Source organism: Cynocephalus volans, chromosome X (assembly GCF_027409185.1).
Source record: "Cynocephalus volans isolate mCynVol1 chromosome X, mCynVol1.pri, whole genome shotgun sequence".
NCBI lineage: Eukaryota > Metazoa > Chordata > Mammalia > Dermoptera > Cynocephalidae > Cynocephalus > Cynocephalus volans.
In genome coordinates this window covers 117,087,076-117,102,704 of record NC_084478.1, presented here as the reverse complement: position 1 = coordinate 117,102,704, position 15,629 = coordinate 117,087,076, and the positions used below count along the sequence as shown (strand labels likewise).

Below are 15,629 nucleotides of genomic sequence, written 5' to 3'. Positions count from 1 at the left end.
GAGTCCTTCCATGAACTTTTTGAAGATACCCTCATATAAAAGCCTCATTACTCTAGGTTCAAAAAAACTATTTTCAGTACTCATTAGTTGAAAATAGCTAAGATGCTACCTGACCTAAGACTTTGCTCAGTATTTCAAATCTTAAACAATTATCTTGTCAATCCCTAAGTGTAAAATGGTACGGTAATTCTCAATAATATAGTACAATGTAGTACTGAGTACAACACAGTACTGATGCTTTAGGCAATGTGATATCATCTACGAACACCACTATTTTAGAGCTAAGAGAAAGAATGTTGAGAATGTTAAGAACAACCTTCAGGAGAGTGATAATAAAAAGAAACTAAAGAGTGAAGACTTCCAATAGGTGATCATAAGTTTATTTCACTTTTTTCTCAGTGGGATTGTTAGAATAAATTTAAAATTAAATAATCCAGTACTACTTTTATATATATGTAAATTGCTGAGCTGGCTAGGTTCTCAGTTTTCTATACAATTAGTTTAGAACAAATTGTATCAGATTATGAAAACTTTATACAATTAGACTCATACCAATTTCAGTGTTATTAACAAATAAAGCATTCTTCAATATTTAAATGGTTATAAGTTAAAAATAAACAGTTTATTTACATCAGTCTGGAAACATTCAAAACAGGTTTTCCCCATCACAATCCTTTTTCGTGGGTCAGCTATTCTTACCGATGATATAAAAGAAAATCAAACTTACTTGCAGGTTAAGATGCGCACCAAATCATTTGGTTTATACAGTTCAATACACACAGCACAACTATCCCCATCAGGGCCAATTTCCTATGAGCAAATAGTTATTGTTACTCTGATAGATAAGAAAAAATATGTTAACCTACAGAACAAGATCAGAATATACATGCATTTAACTAGCATAAATTTTTATAAAAAGGAGGGGCATCATATCACTAAATGACTATGTAACTACAAAATTTCAATAGGCAATTATAATTTTTTAAAACTTATAATTATAATTTAACTTATAATTTTTATAACTTATAACTTATAATTTGTTAAAATTTATAATAAGTTTTAAAGCTTATAATTTTAAATTATAAGTCTATCCTTTCTCCAGTACCACACTATCTTTACTACTACAGCTTTAAAATAATTCTGCAAATCAGGTAGTGTGAATCATTCAAAGTTGTTGCTAGTTATCAAAATTGTTTTGTTTCTTCTAGTTCTTTTGCTTTTTCATATAAACTTAGTATCAGCCTGCTCATTTCTACAAAAGATACCACAAGAAGTTTTACTGAAACTGCATTGAATCTATAGGTCAGTTTGAGGGGAAACTGACACCTTAACAACAGTGAGTCTTCTGACCCATGATCCCAGTATATTTCTTCATTTATTTAGGTCTTTTTTTGAATTCTTTCTTTCAGTAGTATTTTGTACTTTTTAGCATATAGGTTTGGTGCTGTTGAAAATGGTATAATTTTTCTTAAGTGTATACTTTTTATTTTTTTTAATTGTACATGTTTATGGGGCACAGTTTCTTGTTTCAATACGTGTATATATTTCATAAAGATCTAATCAGAACAGTTAGCTTATCTATCATCTAAACATTTCTCAATTCTTTGTAGTTATAACATTCAAGATCCTCTTTTCTGGCTATATTTAGTTATAAAATACAATATTATTAGCTATTGTCACCCTAGAGCACCAGAATTTATTCTTCCTATCTAACTTTAACTTTGCAAATTTGTACCAGTCTACCAACCTTCCCCAACCCCGTCTCCTACCTCTTAGTAATCACCCTCCCCTGGATCTGGTAACCACTATTCTATTCTCTATTTCTCTTTTTTTAATTTTTCTTAATTGACCCATGATAACTGTATATATTTATGGAGTACAATATGATATTTGGGTACATTCATACTGTGTACAATGATCATATCAGGGTGCTTAGTATATTCATAAGCTCAAACATTTGTCACTTCTTGGTGTTAGGAACATTCGACATCATCTTCACTAGCTATTTGAAGATACACAGTGCTTTGTTGTTAACTATAGTCACCATATATTACTATAGAACCCCAGATCCCATTGTCCCTCTCTACTATGTTGTATCCACTGACCACTTTCCCCCCATCCCCCTCCGCCACTCACCCCCAGAAAATGGTACAATTTTATTTTGATAAGTTCTACAGCTATTTTCTGTAATATGTTTCACCCATCAATGGTAGTTTTCAACTGTCCTAAATCTGAAAATGGATGTTCAAGCTGCAAAGTTGCGCTGAAGCACTGTATTAGTTTCCTGTTGTTGCTGCAACACATTACCATAACTTAGTGGCTTAAAACAACACAACTGTACTTTCTTACTGTCCCAGAAATCAGAAGTCTAAAACCAAGGTGTTGGCAGTACTGTGCTCCTTGTGGAGACTTTAGGGAAGAATCCCCTTCTACAGGCTCATGGCTTCTTCCTCACATCACTCCAACCTTCCATTGTCACATCTCCTACTGAATTGTAGTCAAATCTCCCTCTTCAATCCTCTTATAAAAGACACTATGACTGTATTTAGGACTCACCTGGATAATCCAGGACAATCTCCCTATCTCAAGATCCTGAATTTAATCATATCTACAAAGTCCTTTCTGCCATATAAGGTAACATTCACGGGTTCTAGCATTAGGACCTAGATATCTTTGGGGGGCCATTATTCAGACTACTTCCAGCACCAAATAAATTTGAAAAAGACAATAAGGTTTATAAACACCAGTGACAAGCATACTTTGGAAGGACACTTAGCTTGAACAATGGCTTGGTAACATTGCTTTAAAACAAACAGCATTTAAAATTCATAAATGTACCTTGTCTCCTTGTTTCAGTGTTCGTAGTTGAAGCCTTCCAATAGCTTTTTTAGCATCTGCCTTTAATTGTCTCTGTAATAAAAATAGCAGGTATTAGAAAAACTATTTTTTAAAAGGAGTAAAATGAAAAGGGTAGAGTTTATTAACAAATATTTATCAGGCAAAAATCAATGTGTAAATGAATTTTAAAAGATAAAATTTGATTAAAAAATATATTTCCCATTTATCTGAAATCAGGCAGGATTTTTCAAATTACCGAAGCTTTCCACTTCCTATGTTTCCCTACATTTCTTGTTTGTTTTTAGTTTTGGCAGCTGGCCGGTACAAAGATTGAACCCTGGGCCTTCGTGTTATCAGTACCACACTCTAACCAACTGAGCTAATTGGCCAGCCCTGTTTCCCTTCATTCTTAAACAGGACCTTTGGGACCATAATGGTAAAGCTACGTGTCCCTATTCCAAATAGACTCAAATGCTATCAATTTTCAAAGCCATCTCCCTTTTTCAGGCTCAGAGGAACTTAAAGTGCATCTCTCCCAATTTCTTTTTGAATCATGTCTTGTTTGATGGAAAAGTGAGGATTTGGATTCAAATAGATTTGGATTCAAAATCTGACTTTGTCACTTACCAAATGAATAACCCTAGACAGGTCATTTAATTCTTTGAGCTTGTTAATTCCAACTTTTACAGTGTTTGGTATTAGGGACAAAAACTGCTGTTTATAACCATTACTGCCTTATAAGGAGGACGGATTCTGAGAATGGTTGCCTTTTTGTTTCACTGAACATATATCAGGATGAGTCTGAATATGCAAAAGCAAGCACAAGGCTCATTCAGGGAATAAGGACTAAAACATTACATGTAATTAAGTCAGAAGTGAATGTGGGGTGTGGGAGGAATCTAAGAGGTAAGGGAAAGATTACAGAGAGGAATCAATGAGAGACAGTCCCTTTGTGTGGGGTGAACTGGCCAGAGGAAAACATCCCAGGTGGTATGAGATGTTTGGTGTTAATTTGAAGCTATTTGTTATGGTACAAATAAATCCTTTCTTCCCTTTCACCAAAATCTACTACATACACAAATGAACATACCTCAAGTGAATATAACCTATGTGTAAATTGAAGTAGCAGCTAGGTTTCACACCTGAGTAGATGCCGTGTGGAATATAAAGACAGCATGTGCAGCATGGCAAGATGATAAGCAATTTCCCTATTTTGAACCATAAAATGAATAAACTTTTCAGCAAAAATTCAGCAAAAATTAGGCGTTCAGAACCGGAAGTTGTTGTGAGAATGTAAACAGCTTCCTCATCCCCCATCCCATCTCCAGCAGGGTCCCCAGCTGACATTAGATTACATGAAATTTAGAGATAATGTAAGTAAAGCATCTAGTATAAAATAATATAGTATAATAAGGCAGTCACTCAATAAAATATTTATTAAATGAAAATATAAACTATCATTCATCAATAAGCATAATGGGTATTTATAACATGTCTCTACATATTTGTAGCAAATATATTTTGGAATATATAGGTATGTGAGGAATCTCCTTAATGCCCAAACCTGTCACCTAGATATCATTATGTGAAAGGTATTTGGCTAAATGCCAAGACGATTACTAGCCAAACTATTTCTCTGGCGTCACAGGAACAGCAGAAACCTCTTGGATTGTTACCCGACCAGCAAATATAGCTTAACAGAAACAGTAATAGGAAGACCTAGATCCTAAGAATCATGGGAAGCCTGGTGACAAGCCCCCGCTCCTCTGTGGGGCCATTTCGGCCACAGGGGACTATATGGCCAAACCTGGAGAAGATAAGTTTGCTGCCCGGGTGAAGGCTGTGAATGGAAATAGATCCTAAGAATGAAAGAGGTGCTAATTGAGCACTTATACTCCCATTTTGAGACTTGTGACTTAAAAGGGGAATTCTATATTGGAGCTTTATTTTGAGAACAAATACCTTCCCGTCTATTTTAACTTGCATCATAAGCAAATAATAGAGTAACACTGAACAGAGGTACACTTAGGACCTTTAGATCAGCTAGCCTGACACCTAATCTGACAGATAAGAAAACTGATGACCAAAGAGGAAGAATGCCTTGCTCAAAATATCAGAACTGGTTAGTGTCAGCCCCACCAAAGCCCAGAGTTACATCAAGGTAGCCATCTGTTTTGACTGTGGCTTGGAGCAGGTAGCTAATACTACCACTTCCTTGTAGTCATACAGTTGTTATACAGTTTTGAAAATATTCTTGATATCCATTACCTCACTTAATCTTCACAACAACCTCCTGAAAGAGGTAATATTCTCATTTTAAAGATGAGCAACTGGAGGCTTGGAAAAGTAAAATAACTTATCCAAAAAGGCATGCATCCTGTAACTGATAGAGCTGGTACTGGAACTCCGTTCTTGATATTACAAGAGTCCATTACAATATAACCATCCATAAATCAGCTATCTTTTGATATGTTTCTAAGCTTGTCGATTCTATGGTCTGTCAAACTGTGACAATCCTTTCAGTGAACAACCAGTATACCCACAGGGTCTTGGCCCTGGCTCAGAAATCCGAACTTCGCTATTTTCTTTTCACATAGATCATAAGCTAATTAGACATCGAAAGGAAAAAAATAAAAACAGGAAAAAGATATAGAGCCAACAAGAGAAAAGGGGGAAGAATAGTAAGGTAGATAATAAGTCTTTGACAATCATTTTGCTCTTTGTCTTTAATGCACTTCTGATTAAGCAACAAGCTGTATAACACAATTGGGAAATGCACTCATAAGGAAGTGATAGCCCCCTAGGGTATTTACTTGATTAAATCTATTTAGTCTGGTTTTCATTCCGCAGTATTCAATTCAACATAATGTAAGTGCCTGAGTCTCCAGTGCTAATGCTTATCAATTTATTAGGAATAAATGTTAAACATATAACTTTCTCAATTATAGCCAAGTCTGTAATAGTAAATTAATTTGAGGTGCAGGATCAAAGGCAAACTTTGTATGTTTACATGTCTAAGTCTATTCCCAGGAGAATGGTAGAACTCACATTAAGACCTATACTAAAAAATAAAAATAGGGCGAAATCTAAGATGCCAGAGGATACTAAGCAAGGGACTTAATTATAAAAGATCTCTAAAATATTTGCAGCATAGCACAAACCAATGTTTAACGAAGAATAAAAATTGGATTAGAAAGGAAATTTGGATATTTTCAATAGTTCCTACTGAGCTTGAATAAAGAAAAGAAAAGCCATTTTCTTTAAATATGGATGCAAGACAAGAAGTTTTGGCAAAAACAGTTTATATTTTTAGAGCTTGAATGAAGGTCACTCACAAAACTTCCATTAGTACTCAAAATATTTCACTGTCATACTGATAACAAGAGTTTCAAGGTGTATTACTCTCTAAAAAACTGACATATGAGAGAAGCATTAGGACCAAGTAGTTTATATTAAATATGTATATTTGCACAATATTAGTTAAGTCAACTTGTGAGTGCCCAAATATACCTCAACATTTAAACATATTTTGCTCCAATGCAAACTTTATATTGTATTCCTTAAAAAACAGAACTTCAAGACTATACCTACATTGTTACACAAATTATATTGGATACTTTTCCAATGTTCTGCCACCATATCAGAATTCCCTCCTACCCTATAAATTCCAATAGCATAGTTTCCACCTCTTATCATGTTCTGTAATTGTATTACTCATGTGTCTTTCTTTCCTACTAGATTGTAAGTAGCTGAAGACTGGGTTTTAGTCATTTAAAAAAACTCCCATAGTGGCCAGTAGTTGCTCAACGAATACCTTCTGAATTTAGAAAATATAAACAGACTTTCACAACTTTCTCATCCAACACATTTCTCAGTTTCACTTTATTAAAAGCCTCTACTCCACTAAATTTGGTAGAGGTTTAGAGGTTATCTATTGGGCCCTTACCACGCGTCAGGTTCAACCCTAAGCTTTTTACAGGTCATCTTGTTTAATAATTAACAACCTTGTGAAATAGGTATTTTAATATCTAAGTTTTATAGACAAGAAAAGTAAGGTTCAGAAGCCTGACTAAAGCCCAGGCAGCTGGTTAGCTGCAGAGCTGTGATTCAATTCAAGCCCAGGTTCTATCTGGCTTTAATGCTCATGATCTCTCCACTGTAGCACACTGACTCCATTGTGTAATAGCAAAGAAGCCTTTAAATGGCTTCACGTTCCTTGTGAAAAAGATAAATGAAAGAAATAAGAAAAAAAATCTCAAAGTCAGCTACTATCCAATCTCAGAATTCTTCCTAAATTGGCTACTTACTGTGATTTGGGGATCTTTAAAAACAAGTACAGTATACCAACCTTCCCTTCTCCTCCCCAATCCTGAGAGTACCTGGTCTAAGAATATTTGGCAGTAGAGTTGGAGACTGATTCAAAGAAGCTGGCTGTTGGCCAATTTTCTTAACAGAAGCTTAATGTCAGTACTCTGACTAATCAAAAGCTCTAGTCATTGAAGAATCTTAGCTATATAGTTGTTTATAGTTAAGGGTTTTTTGTTTTTGGTTCTGAGTGGGAATTTATTGGGGCTGAAAATCAAAAGTCCAGCCAATGCAAAGATATTCTATCTAGTTCATTTGTGTATTTATATCCGATTAGGTAAAATACATGTTTCAGTCAGGTGATTTGTCAGCCTGGTTTTTGGTTCCAGGCAGTTCAGCTTTTAGCTTAACTGAAACCATTAGGTATAAACACCTAGGAATAAAAATTAGGTATGAACATGAAAAACATTAGGTATAAAATCAAACCCAGTTGCTCTATGGGAGGCAGGTGTGCAAAAGCAAGATAATAGCAAACTAGATTTTCCTGCACTTAAGTCACCAACTTTTTAAAATAAACATTTTCATAAAAATTTGGCTCAGAGTTTGTAACACAAGATACTTAAAATCAAGAATTATAGTAAGAGGATTCTTTTTCTCAGAAATATCCCTGTGAACAAAATCCATGTCTGAGCCATGTGGCTGTTTAGGTATATGAGAAATGAAAGAAATCTGTTTCGTTCAACAAAAACCTAGGCATAATATTTGAATGAAAGCATTCCTACAGGTAAGAGGAGGTCCAGGCTATAAAACAGCTTCCCATACATCTATGCGATTACAGAGATGGGGATAAATAGGAGAGCAGACCATTCCTATGAAGATACTCACCGTGAGCAGTGTAAGGAAATGCTCTGTAAGGAAGAGTCATGAAGAAAGGGGGAATTTGACTCAGTAGATAAGTTATAGCTCAGAGTATAGCATTTTCAAAGAAAGATAAGCAACACTTTTAGAATTAATGATACAACTGCAAGTTTGTACCCTTTGACCAACATCTCCCCATTTCCTCTACCTCCCCTCCCCAGTCCCTAGCAACCACTGTTCTGCTCTCTGCTTCTGTGGGTTTGACTTTTCTAGATTATATGTTCTGAGGATCTGGTATACAGCATGGTTTACTTGAAATTTTCTCAGTAAATTTTAAGTGTCCTTACCATACACAAACACACATACACACAATGGTAACTATGTCTGGTAAAGGATGTATTAGATTGTGGTAATCACTTCACGATGTATACATATATCAAACCATGTTGTACACATTCAATACAATTTTTAATTGTCGATTATAACTCAAAGCTGGAAAAAAGAATTAGTGATATAATGTTAAGTTAGAGTAAGTGAACATACAGAAATCCTAAGACCCATTATAAGAGCTTCCTTTTGTTCAGTGGGAAAGTCAGAAGACTGTAAAACTAGGTCTCACATAGAAAAGAATTTATTTAATCTGCTCTTCTTATATAAGAGCCAAAACTTTCATGGTTTTGTAAAAGGCCCTGAACAATTCTCAAATTTAGCCAGGAACAGATGATACATACTGAAGAGTTAAGGCCATAGCTACACCAATTGTCTGGTTGGAGCTATTGTTGGACTCCTGCCATTGTAGACAATTGTATTGCTAAAGCAACTCATAACTGAAACCAAAACATTTCATTATTTTAGTTTCACTAAGTTTTCCATTTGTATTGTCAGGGCCAGGGCTCAGACCCTTCAAACCTGTTGTACAGACTGGGTCACCAGACCCCTCACATTCCAGGCTGGGTCATAGACCCCTCACACGCAGGTCCACACTAGGTAATTGGGAAAGATCCCAGAAGCCATTGGCAGATGATAGGAACTCAACTCTCGGAGGTGGCGGCAGCTTCTCAGGGCATCCCAGGGGCACTAGCAGCAACAGTTTGCAACAATAGCCTCCAGCGGCAGTAGCGGCCTCCCAGTGCCCACCCCCCGGGGGCATCCTGGGGGCGGGAGCCCAGTGGATCAGAGCCACTCATCCTTTATACCTAAGTCCATAACCCAGGACACCTGGGTGCACATGCGCAATTACATTAGACAATAACCAAGGAACACCTGGGTGCACGTGCATATTTACATCAAATGCTCAGCAAGATTCTGAATATCTGAGGGGCCCTGACCATTTTCCTTCACTTTCCCTCCACATACATACAAACATACCAACCACAAATGTGTATATGTTGATAGTGATACGGTATGCAGACACCTGATGAGTTTTCCAGTTAATTTCATGTACTAGTGGAGTAGAAAGAACCTAATATAAACAGAAATATTTCAGATAATTTTTAGTAATGCTTTGAGCTTAAGGAAGATTTTTAAGATATTTAACATAGGCTAGTCCTTCCTCATCGGAGAGTACTCTGGAGTGCTATTTCTGTAGCAGCAAACTACAGGGACATGCGTGGCATATCTCTGCCCAGGGAGCCAATTTGAGTTATCAGGGTCCAAGACTCAGATAGGGGGATTGTCACTGCTAGCAAATGGCCATATTGCCTGAAACTCATTACCCCAACAATGAAATCAGGTGTGCAAAGCGACCCCGACAAGCTGGTAGAACGTGGTCCATGCTCCAGGTGTATATAACAACATCATCAATCACTAACATAAAGAACACTTTGAGGACCACATTCCCAGGGTTGGGCAAGGGCTAATCATAGTCCCTTTGGGGACATGCAAGGAGCAAAAAGCTAGACCTGCTATGATATCTCTTTCCTCACAATCTCACCCCTTTCCGTTGGTCAAAACCTTTTTACAACAGCCAGTTATGATTGAGAACATGCAATATTTCTGTTTCTTTGTCTGGCTTATTTCATGTAACATAATTTTCTCCAGATTCATCCATGTTGGTGCAAATGCTAGGAAGGAAGGAAGGGAGGGAGGGAGGGAGGGAGGGAAGGAAATGAGGAGGAAGGAATGAAGGAAAGAAAGACCACAACAATATGTTAAACTTTCAGAAGGAGAGAACAAACCTAAGGATACTAGAGAAGGGGAGGAGTGAGGGAGGGAAGGGGTTTGGGAACTGATAGGTCAGGCTAAGGGCATAAAGAACTATCACGATTTGCAAGAATGAATACGGTAATAATAAAAATTTAAAATAAACATTTTTACAACAAAACTGTCAGTACAGTAACTGTTAATACAGTATTTATATATAAATACTTGTTAGTACAATCTTTATATATACTGGACTATTTACAATATATAAAATACTGTTCAATTAATACAGTATGTATATATGAGATGCCATAAGAACATTAGTATACTTAATATTTGCAGAAGCCAATGAAGAGTGAAAATAGGCTGAAAGGAACAATTCATTCAGTCTATAAGAGCATCACAAATATCTTTATATTGCTGCACCAATTTAATTATCCATTTACCCCACTGATCTATGGCCACTTCAATTTTGTGATAAACTTGTATAGAGTTATTTAATATGGTAATGAGCTAAATCATTCTAATTCTTCCTCAGGCCAATCACTCTCCATTGGTATCACATCCTGAGGACACGTTAGTTCAATTTCCCAAAACATTTGATAACCACATGATTTATTTATATAAGGCAGTTGAATCTTACCAACAATAACAGTATTACACCATATCACAGTATGGTTATGATACAGTTTGGTTTGGTTACAAAATAAATCATACAAATAAATAAATGTATCATACAAATGTTTACTAAACCTTCCTAGAAGAGTCAGCCTTTGACCATATACCAGATATTATCACAGACAAGTGTCACCAGTGGCAACAATTCTGTTATTTCTAGGTTCCATATTAGCTGGGGACAAAGCCAACTATTTGTCTCAATTCATATTATACAGTTATAGGTTCCCATTAACTGTTGTGCAGCAAGGCCATCTCCTTCCCATGGGAAGTACATGGGTATCGTTCAGTATTAATTCTCTTCCGATGAGCTAGTCTTATTTTGATCCATCCTCTGGGCAAGATCAGTCAGAGATTAGCAATGTAAGTTACAATTCACCCCCCCACCCCAAATTTCCATAAATTTGTGATTCTTCATGTGTCTTAAATATTCTTTCCCTGCGTTTCCACAGCTAAGAATGGAAGACCACTACCCTATGGCTATTTGGGCCTCCATTTTAGGTGAAATAGTTAATAGACTCTACTGTGTCACAGTATGTACACTTTCCCAATGTTGAGTCACAGCATTCTCTAGCATTATGTGTTGGATGTGTGACCACTTTATCCAGGCTTTTTCACCTTTCCAAGTATATTCCTATCCTTTTCCCTCTTCTTTGAAGATGAATCCTTCCAATCTGTCTATTTTAGTTAGTAAATCCTTTTCTTCTGAAAGTCATCCTTCATTTAAAGGAAATTTACCTTGTCACATTATACCTAGGTTAACTCCTATTTCACCTAGAGCCCTCTTTTGTTTTACTGGCCAGTGTTTAATCCAACACCTGCACTGTTGCAACTGAGTATTAACTGCTTGAGCATAGTTAGGGTACATGTACTATACCCCACAATGTTGGGTACCCCATGCTAGAGACAGGTGTATAGTGGTCACTCCCAAATGTAATTTATTCTGAGTATGCCATAAGGTTTACCGTAATCTTCTTTGTCTCAGGTTAAGGTTGTTCCCAGTTGGGACCCGAATCCAACTTGTAATGCCTAATACGTTATTTTCACTCACAACTCATCAATACTTTTCACCTCATTTAAAAGCTTTCCATGCACAAAAATAGGGATAATAGTATTCTTATACATCACAGTATGACACGTCAGGCTACTACTTCTCATGGCTCATCTGAGCATTCAGTCTTCAAAACTTATGATTACCCAGTTATCAGTTTGCTTGACATATGAGGGTACATCACAAAGTTCACGGAAAGATTTGTATTATATTTTAATTCCATTTTTCCATGAACTTTGTGAAGTACCCTTGTATACTATGCATGATAATCTTCAGAAGAAAGAAATTCCTGAATATATCATTTTTTCCTAATATTCTAATAAAGGCAAGTTTCCATAACTCAGCTTCACCATTTCTAGTAAAATGGAGATAATGCAGTTAAATATTTAGTGATAGTTATAACCATTGTATGCATCAAGACCTGCCTTTTAAAAATAAGTAGGAAGTAATGAAAACAAAATACATAAATGACATTATAGCACCCTTACATATTTGCAAGAAAAAGGGATTATTCGCCATATATGAGAGTACTTCAGAAAGTTTGAAAAATCCAGACCACTATCTGTTTTTGGACAGCCCATGAACTAAGAATGTTTTTAAAATTTTAAATGGTGGATGAAAAATTAAAAGGAGACTATTTCATGGCATGTGAAAATTATGTGAAATTCAAGTTTCAGTTTTCACGAATAAAGTTTTACTGGAACACAGAAAAAAAATGGAATTAAAAGATAAAAATGAATGTCTTCATGAACTTTTTGAAGACCCTTCTTATTTAATCTTTTAGTTCCCAAAGGATAAACATATAATGGTCCATTAAGTAGTAAAAGAAGCCCTTTCAAAAGTCTTCTCTAATAGATGAGAAGTTTTAATGGTATTCCTGACCTTTACTACAGAGGTTAATTTTCATAAAATATATTATAAACTATGAAAATTACTTAAATGAGGTCAGGGTTAAATGTCCAATGATACTTGTGGAACACCAGGAAAAGTTCTTTATATACCTTATAAATTGCTGACGGGGTTTAGTGCTATGCTAATAGATTTATTATAGCACTTAGAATACAGAAACACATACCCACCATGAACATACACAAACCAAACACTCTTGTCACTGTAAGTATAACCTTTGAATACTTAGTCATACTGGATACCAATTTCTTTCCAACCTCAGAGATAAAAATAGCACAATATATAAATGTCAAATATTAACACAGTGTGAACTACTGAGGGGCCTGGCAAGGAATTTTAAACATCCTTTTGACCACAGCTAGTAACAGGCTGAAACTGCCACCAATGTGATAAGGTGCTCCTCTGAGGACAAGGACAGAGGTCAATTAAATTTAAACACTGAGATAATCATCACTCATTATCATATGCCAGTATCTAATCTTTATGAAGTTTTTATAATAAAATTTCAATTTGTCATCTGTTCCTAAATTCAATTAACTTTCTTGCTATATAGAAATCCTCACTGTACTCCCCACCCCCAAATAAACTAGGTTCTTCTTTGCTTATTGGAGAAAATGCATGAAGTGGCCAGAAATTCACTCTAGACGAACTTCTCAGTACATATAAAAATTTATTCTGTTGCTTCTTACTATGAGATTATCTGAAAGCATTAAGCCGCTATTGAGAATTATAAAGAAGGTTAGGAGGTAAAAAATGATGATGGTTTGGACCAGGCAGCAATGGAGATGGTGAGAAATCATTGGATTCTGAATATATAATAAAGGTAAAACCAAAAGGATTTGCTGATGGAGGTTATGTGGAAAGTGAGAGAAAAAGAGGAATAAAGAATAACTCCAAGGTTTCTGGCCTTGGGTCAAGAGAAATTCTTTTGAAAATGGGAGTGATATTAATGTGTTTGTGTGTTGATGGGAAAGATCCAGAGGGAAAGGAGACATTGCTAAAGTAGGACAGTGAGAGAGGATAATTGCTGGAGTGATGTTCTTGAGTATACAAAAGACAAAAAGGATCCCGTACATGAGTGAAAAAGCTGGCCTTTGCAAGGGAACAGTTCATCCACAGTAACAGAATACAAGGCAGAGGAATAGGATATAGACTCAGGTGCAATAGATGGGTAGGTGTGGAAGTACTCTTAACTGCTTCAATTTTCTCAGTAGAAAAAGATATAAGATGAGAGTAAAGTTGGAGGCTGTGCTGGAAGTTTAAGGAGAATGGAACATGTATTAGTGACCTAGGAAAGTAGGAGAGTAAATGGCTAAGAAAACATGGTATGATTCCTGGGCAGCATTAAGGGCTTACTCTGAGTTTGTGATCATAAACTTAAAGTGAGATCAGTCAGTATAGCTGTAAATGTTTTTCTGCTACTTCAGCTATGCAAGGTGCAGACACAAAGTAGGGGAGAAGTAGGATTTAACCAGGGATGAGTTTTGCTAGGAAGCATAGCAGAAAGAAGGGCCAAGGGAATTGAAGATGTATCAGCAGGAGCGACCATGGAATTTAAGCTGGGTAAGGAGAGAAGTGAGGGTATCAGGAAACGAGGCACAGTTTAAAGGTGGCAGCATCGATGTCACACAACCACAGTACTTCCCTATTAAACAATGCTTCAGTATTTTTACTGTATTTTTTCTATACTTTATACCTTTTTATACATCAGTGTTACAATATAGTAGAAATTACAAATATGTGACTCTGGAGCCTACTATTGTGCCATGAACAATGATGTCTTTAAACCTGCCTTGTCATTATATTCAGCCTAGTCTCTTTTCTGAGCTTGCCCCCCACATGCAAATACACATATACATGTAAATAACAATGGTTACCTTTGGGTGGTGACTACAGTTATTTTGTTACACAAGGTTTTATGTGAAGGTTTTTTCCTCTGTACTTTCTAATTTCTAAATATTCTATATTGAGTATGAAATACTTTTGTAATTTAGAAAAAATGTTTAAAAGAACATATGTATTTACACCCATATATAATTAAATGCTGGCTATGCTCCCTAATGTGGTGTTAGAAGATTTAAATCAGGCAGGATTAAGTTATTTGACATATTATAGAAAATAAAAGATTTGAGAAGATGGAAGCTGGCATACTTTTTTAAACTACCAGATTTCATAAAACATGCATAGGTAATTGTCTAGCAAGTAAAATAAATTAAAATGCATGACACTGAAACTACAATTAAAACAGTAAAAATATTTTAAAACTGGAAGAAAGGACCATTACAAACCTGCTTCCGGCTTTGAGCTCTTGCATTCCGTAATCTTCGAGCAGAATAAAAGATAAAATAGCCCACAGTTGCCGCAGTAATAATAAAAAAGGACACAGAAACGAAGAAAATTGAATAGTGATTCACCCAAGGGCCGTGTTTTTTTCCTACTTCTATGACCATTGTTACTTGTACACCTCTTTGAATAGACTGTAGAATTTTTGTGCCTTTCAGATTGCCAATCATGATTGCAACAATGTCTCCTGCACCTGTAAAAGAAAATGAATTCAGTTTAGTTTGGTAAAGCATTCTTAACATAAAAATTCAATTGCTAAAATAATTTTAAATGAGTCCCAATTAGACAAAGGAAGGATACTCATTCATTCAATTAACATTTATGGAGCACTTACTACATATAAAAAAAATGCAGGGCATGTACACACACATGAGACTTAGTTACTAATCTTAAAGAACGTGTAGTTTAGTAAGGAGGCCATTACATATAACAAATACCACCCCTTCCACTGGTTAACTACATATAATTCAACAGTATTGCCTTTGAGGTCCAATTGCATCTTACGTGA

The 15,629-nt window shown here is 35.8% G+C and overlaps 1 protein-coding gene across 2 annotated transcripts in view; it reads right to left on the bottom strand.

Annotated features, from left to right (window-relative positions):
• The window catches only part of RNF128 (ring finger protein 128), an 84,434-nt gene that overhangs the window by 12,323 nt on the left and 56,482 nt on the right, over positions 1-15,629 (bottom strand). For both annotated transcript variants that reach the window (XM_063083572.1, XM_063083571.1), the window contains exons 2-4: positions 15,067-15,314; positions 2,839-2,910; positions 728-810 (exon numbers count right to left, since the gene is read on the bottom strand). In XM_063083572.1, coding sequence (XP_062939642.1) covers positions 728-810; positions 2,839-2,910; positions 15,067-15,314 — 403 coding nt within the window. The remainder of the gene's footprint in view (positions 1-727; positions 811-2,838; positions 2,911-15,066; positions 15,315-15,629) is intronic.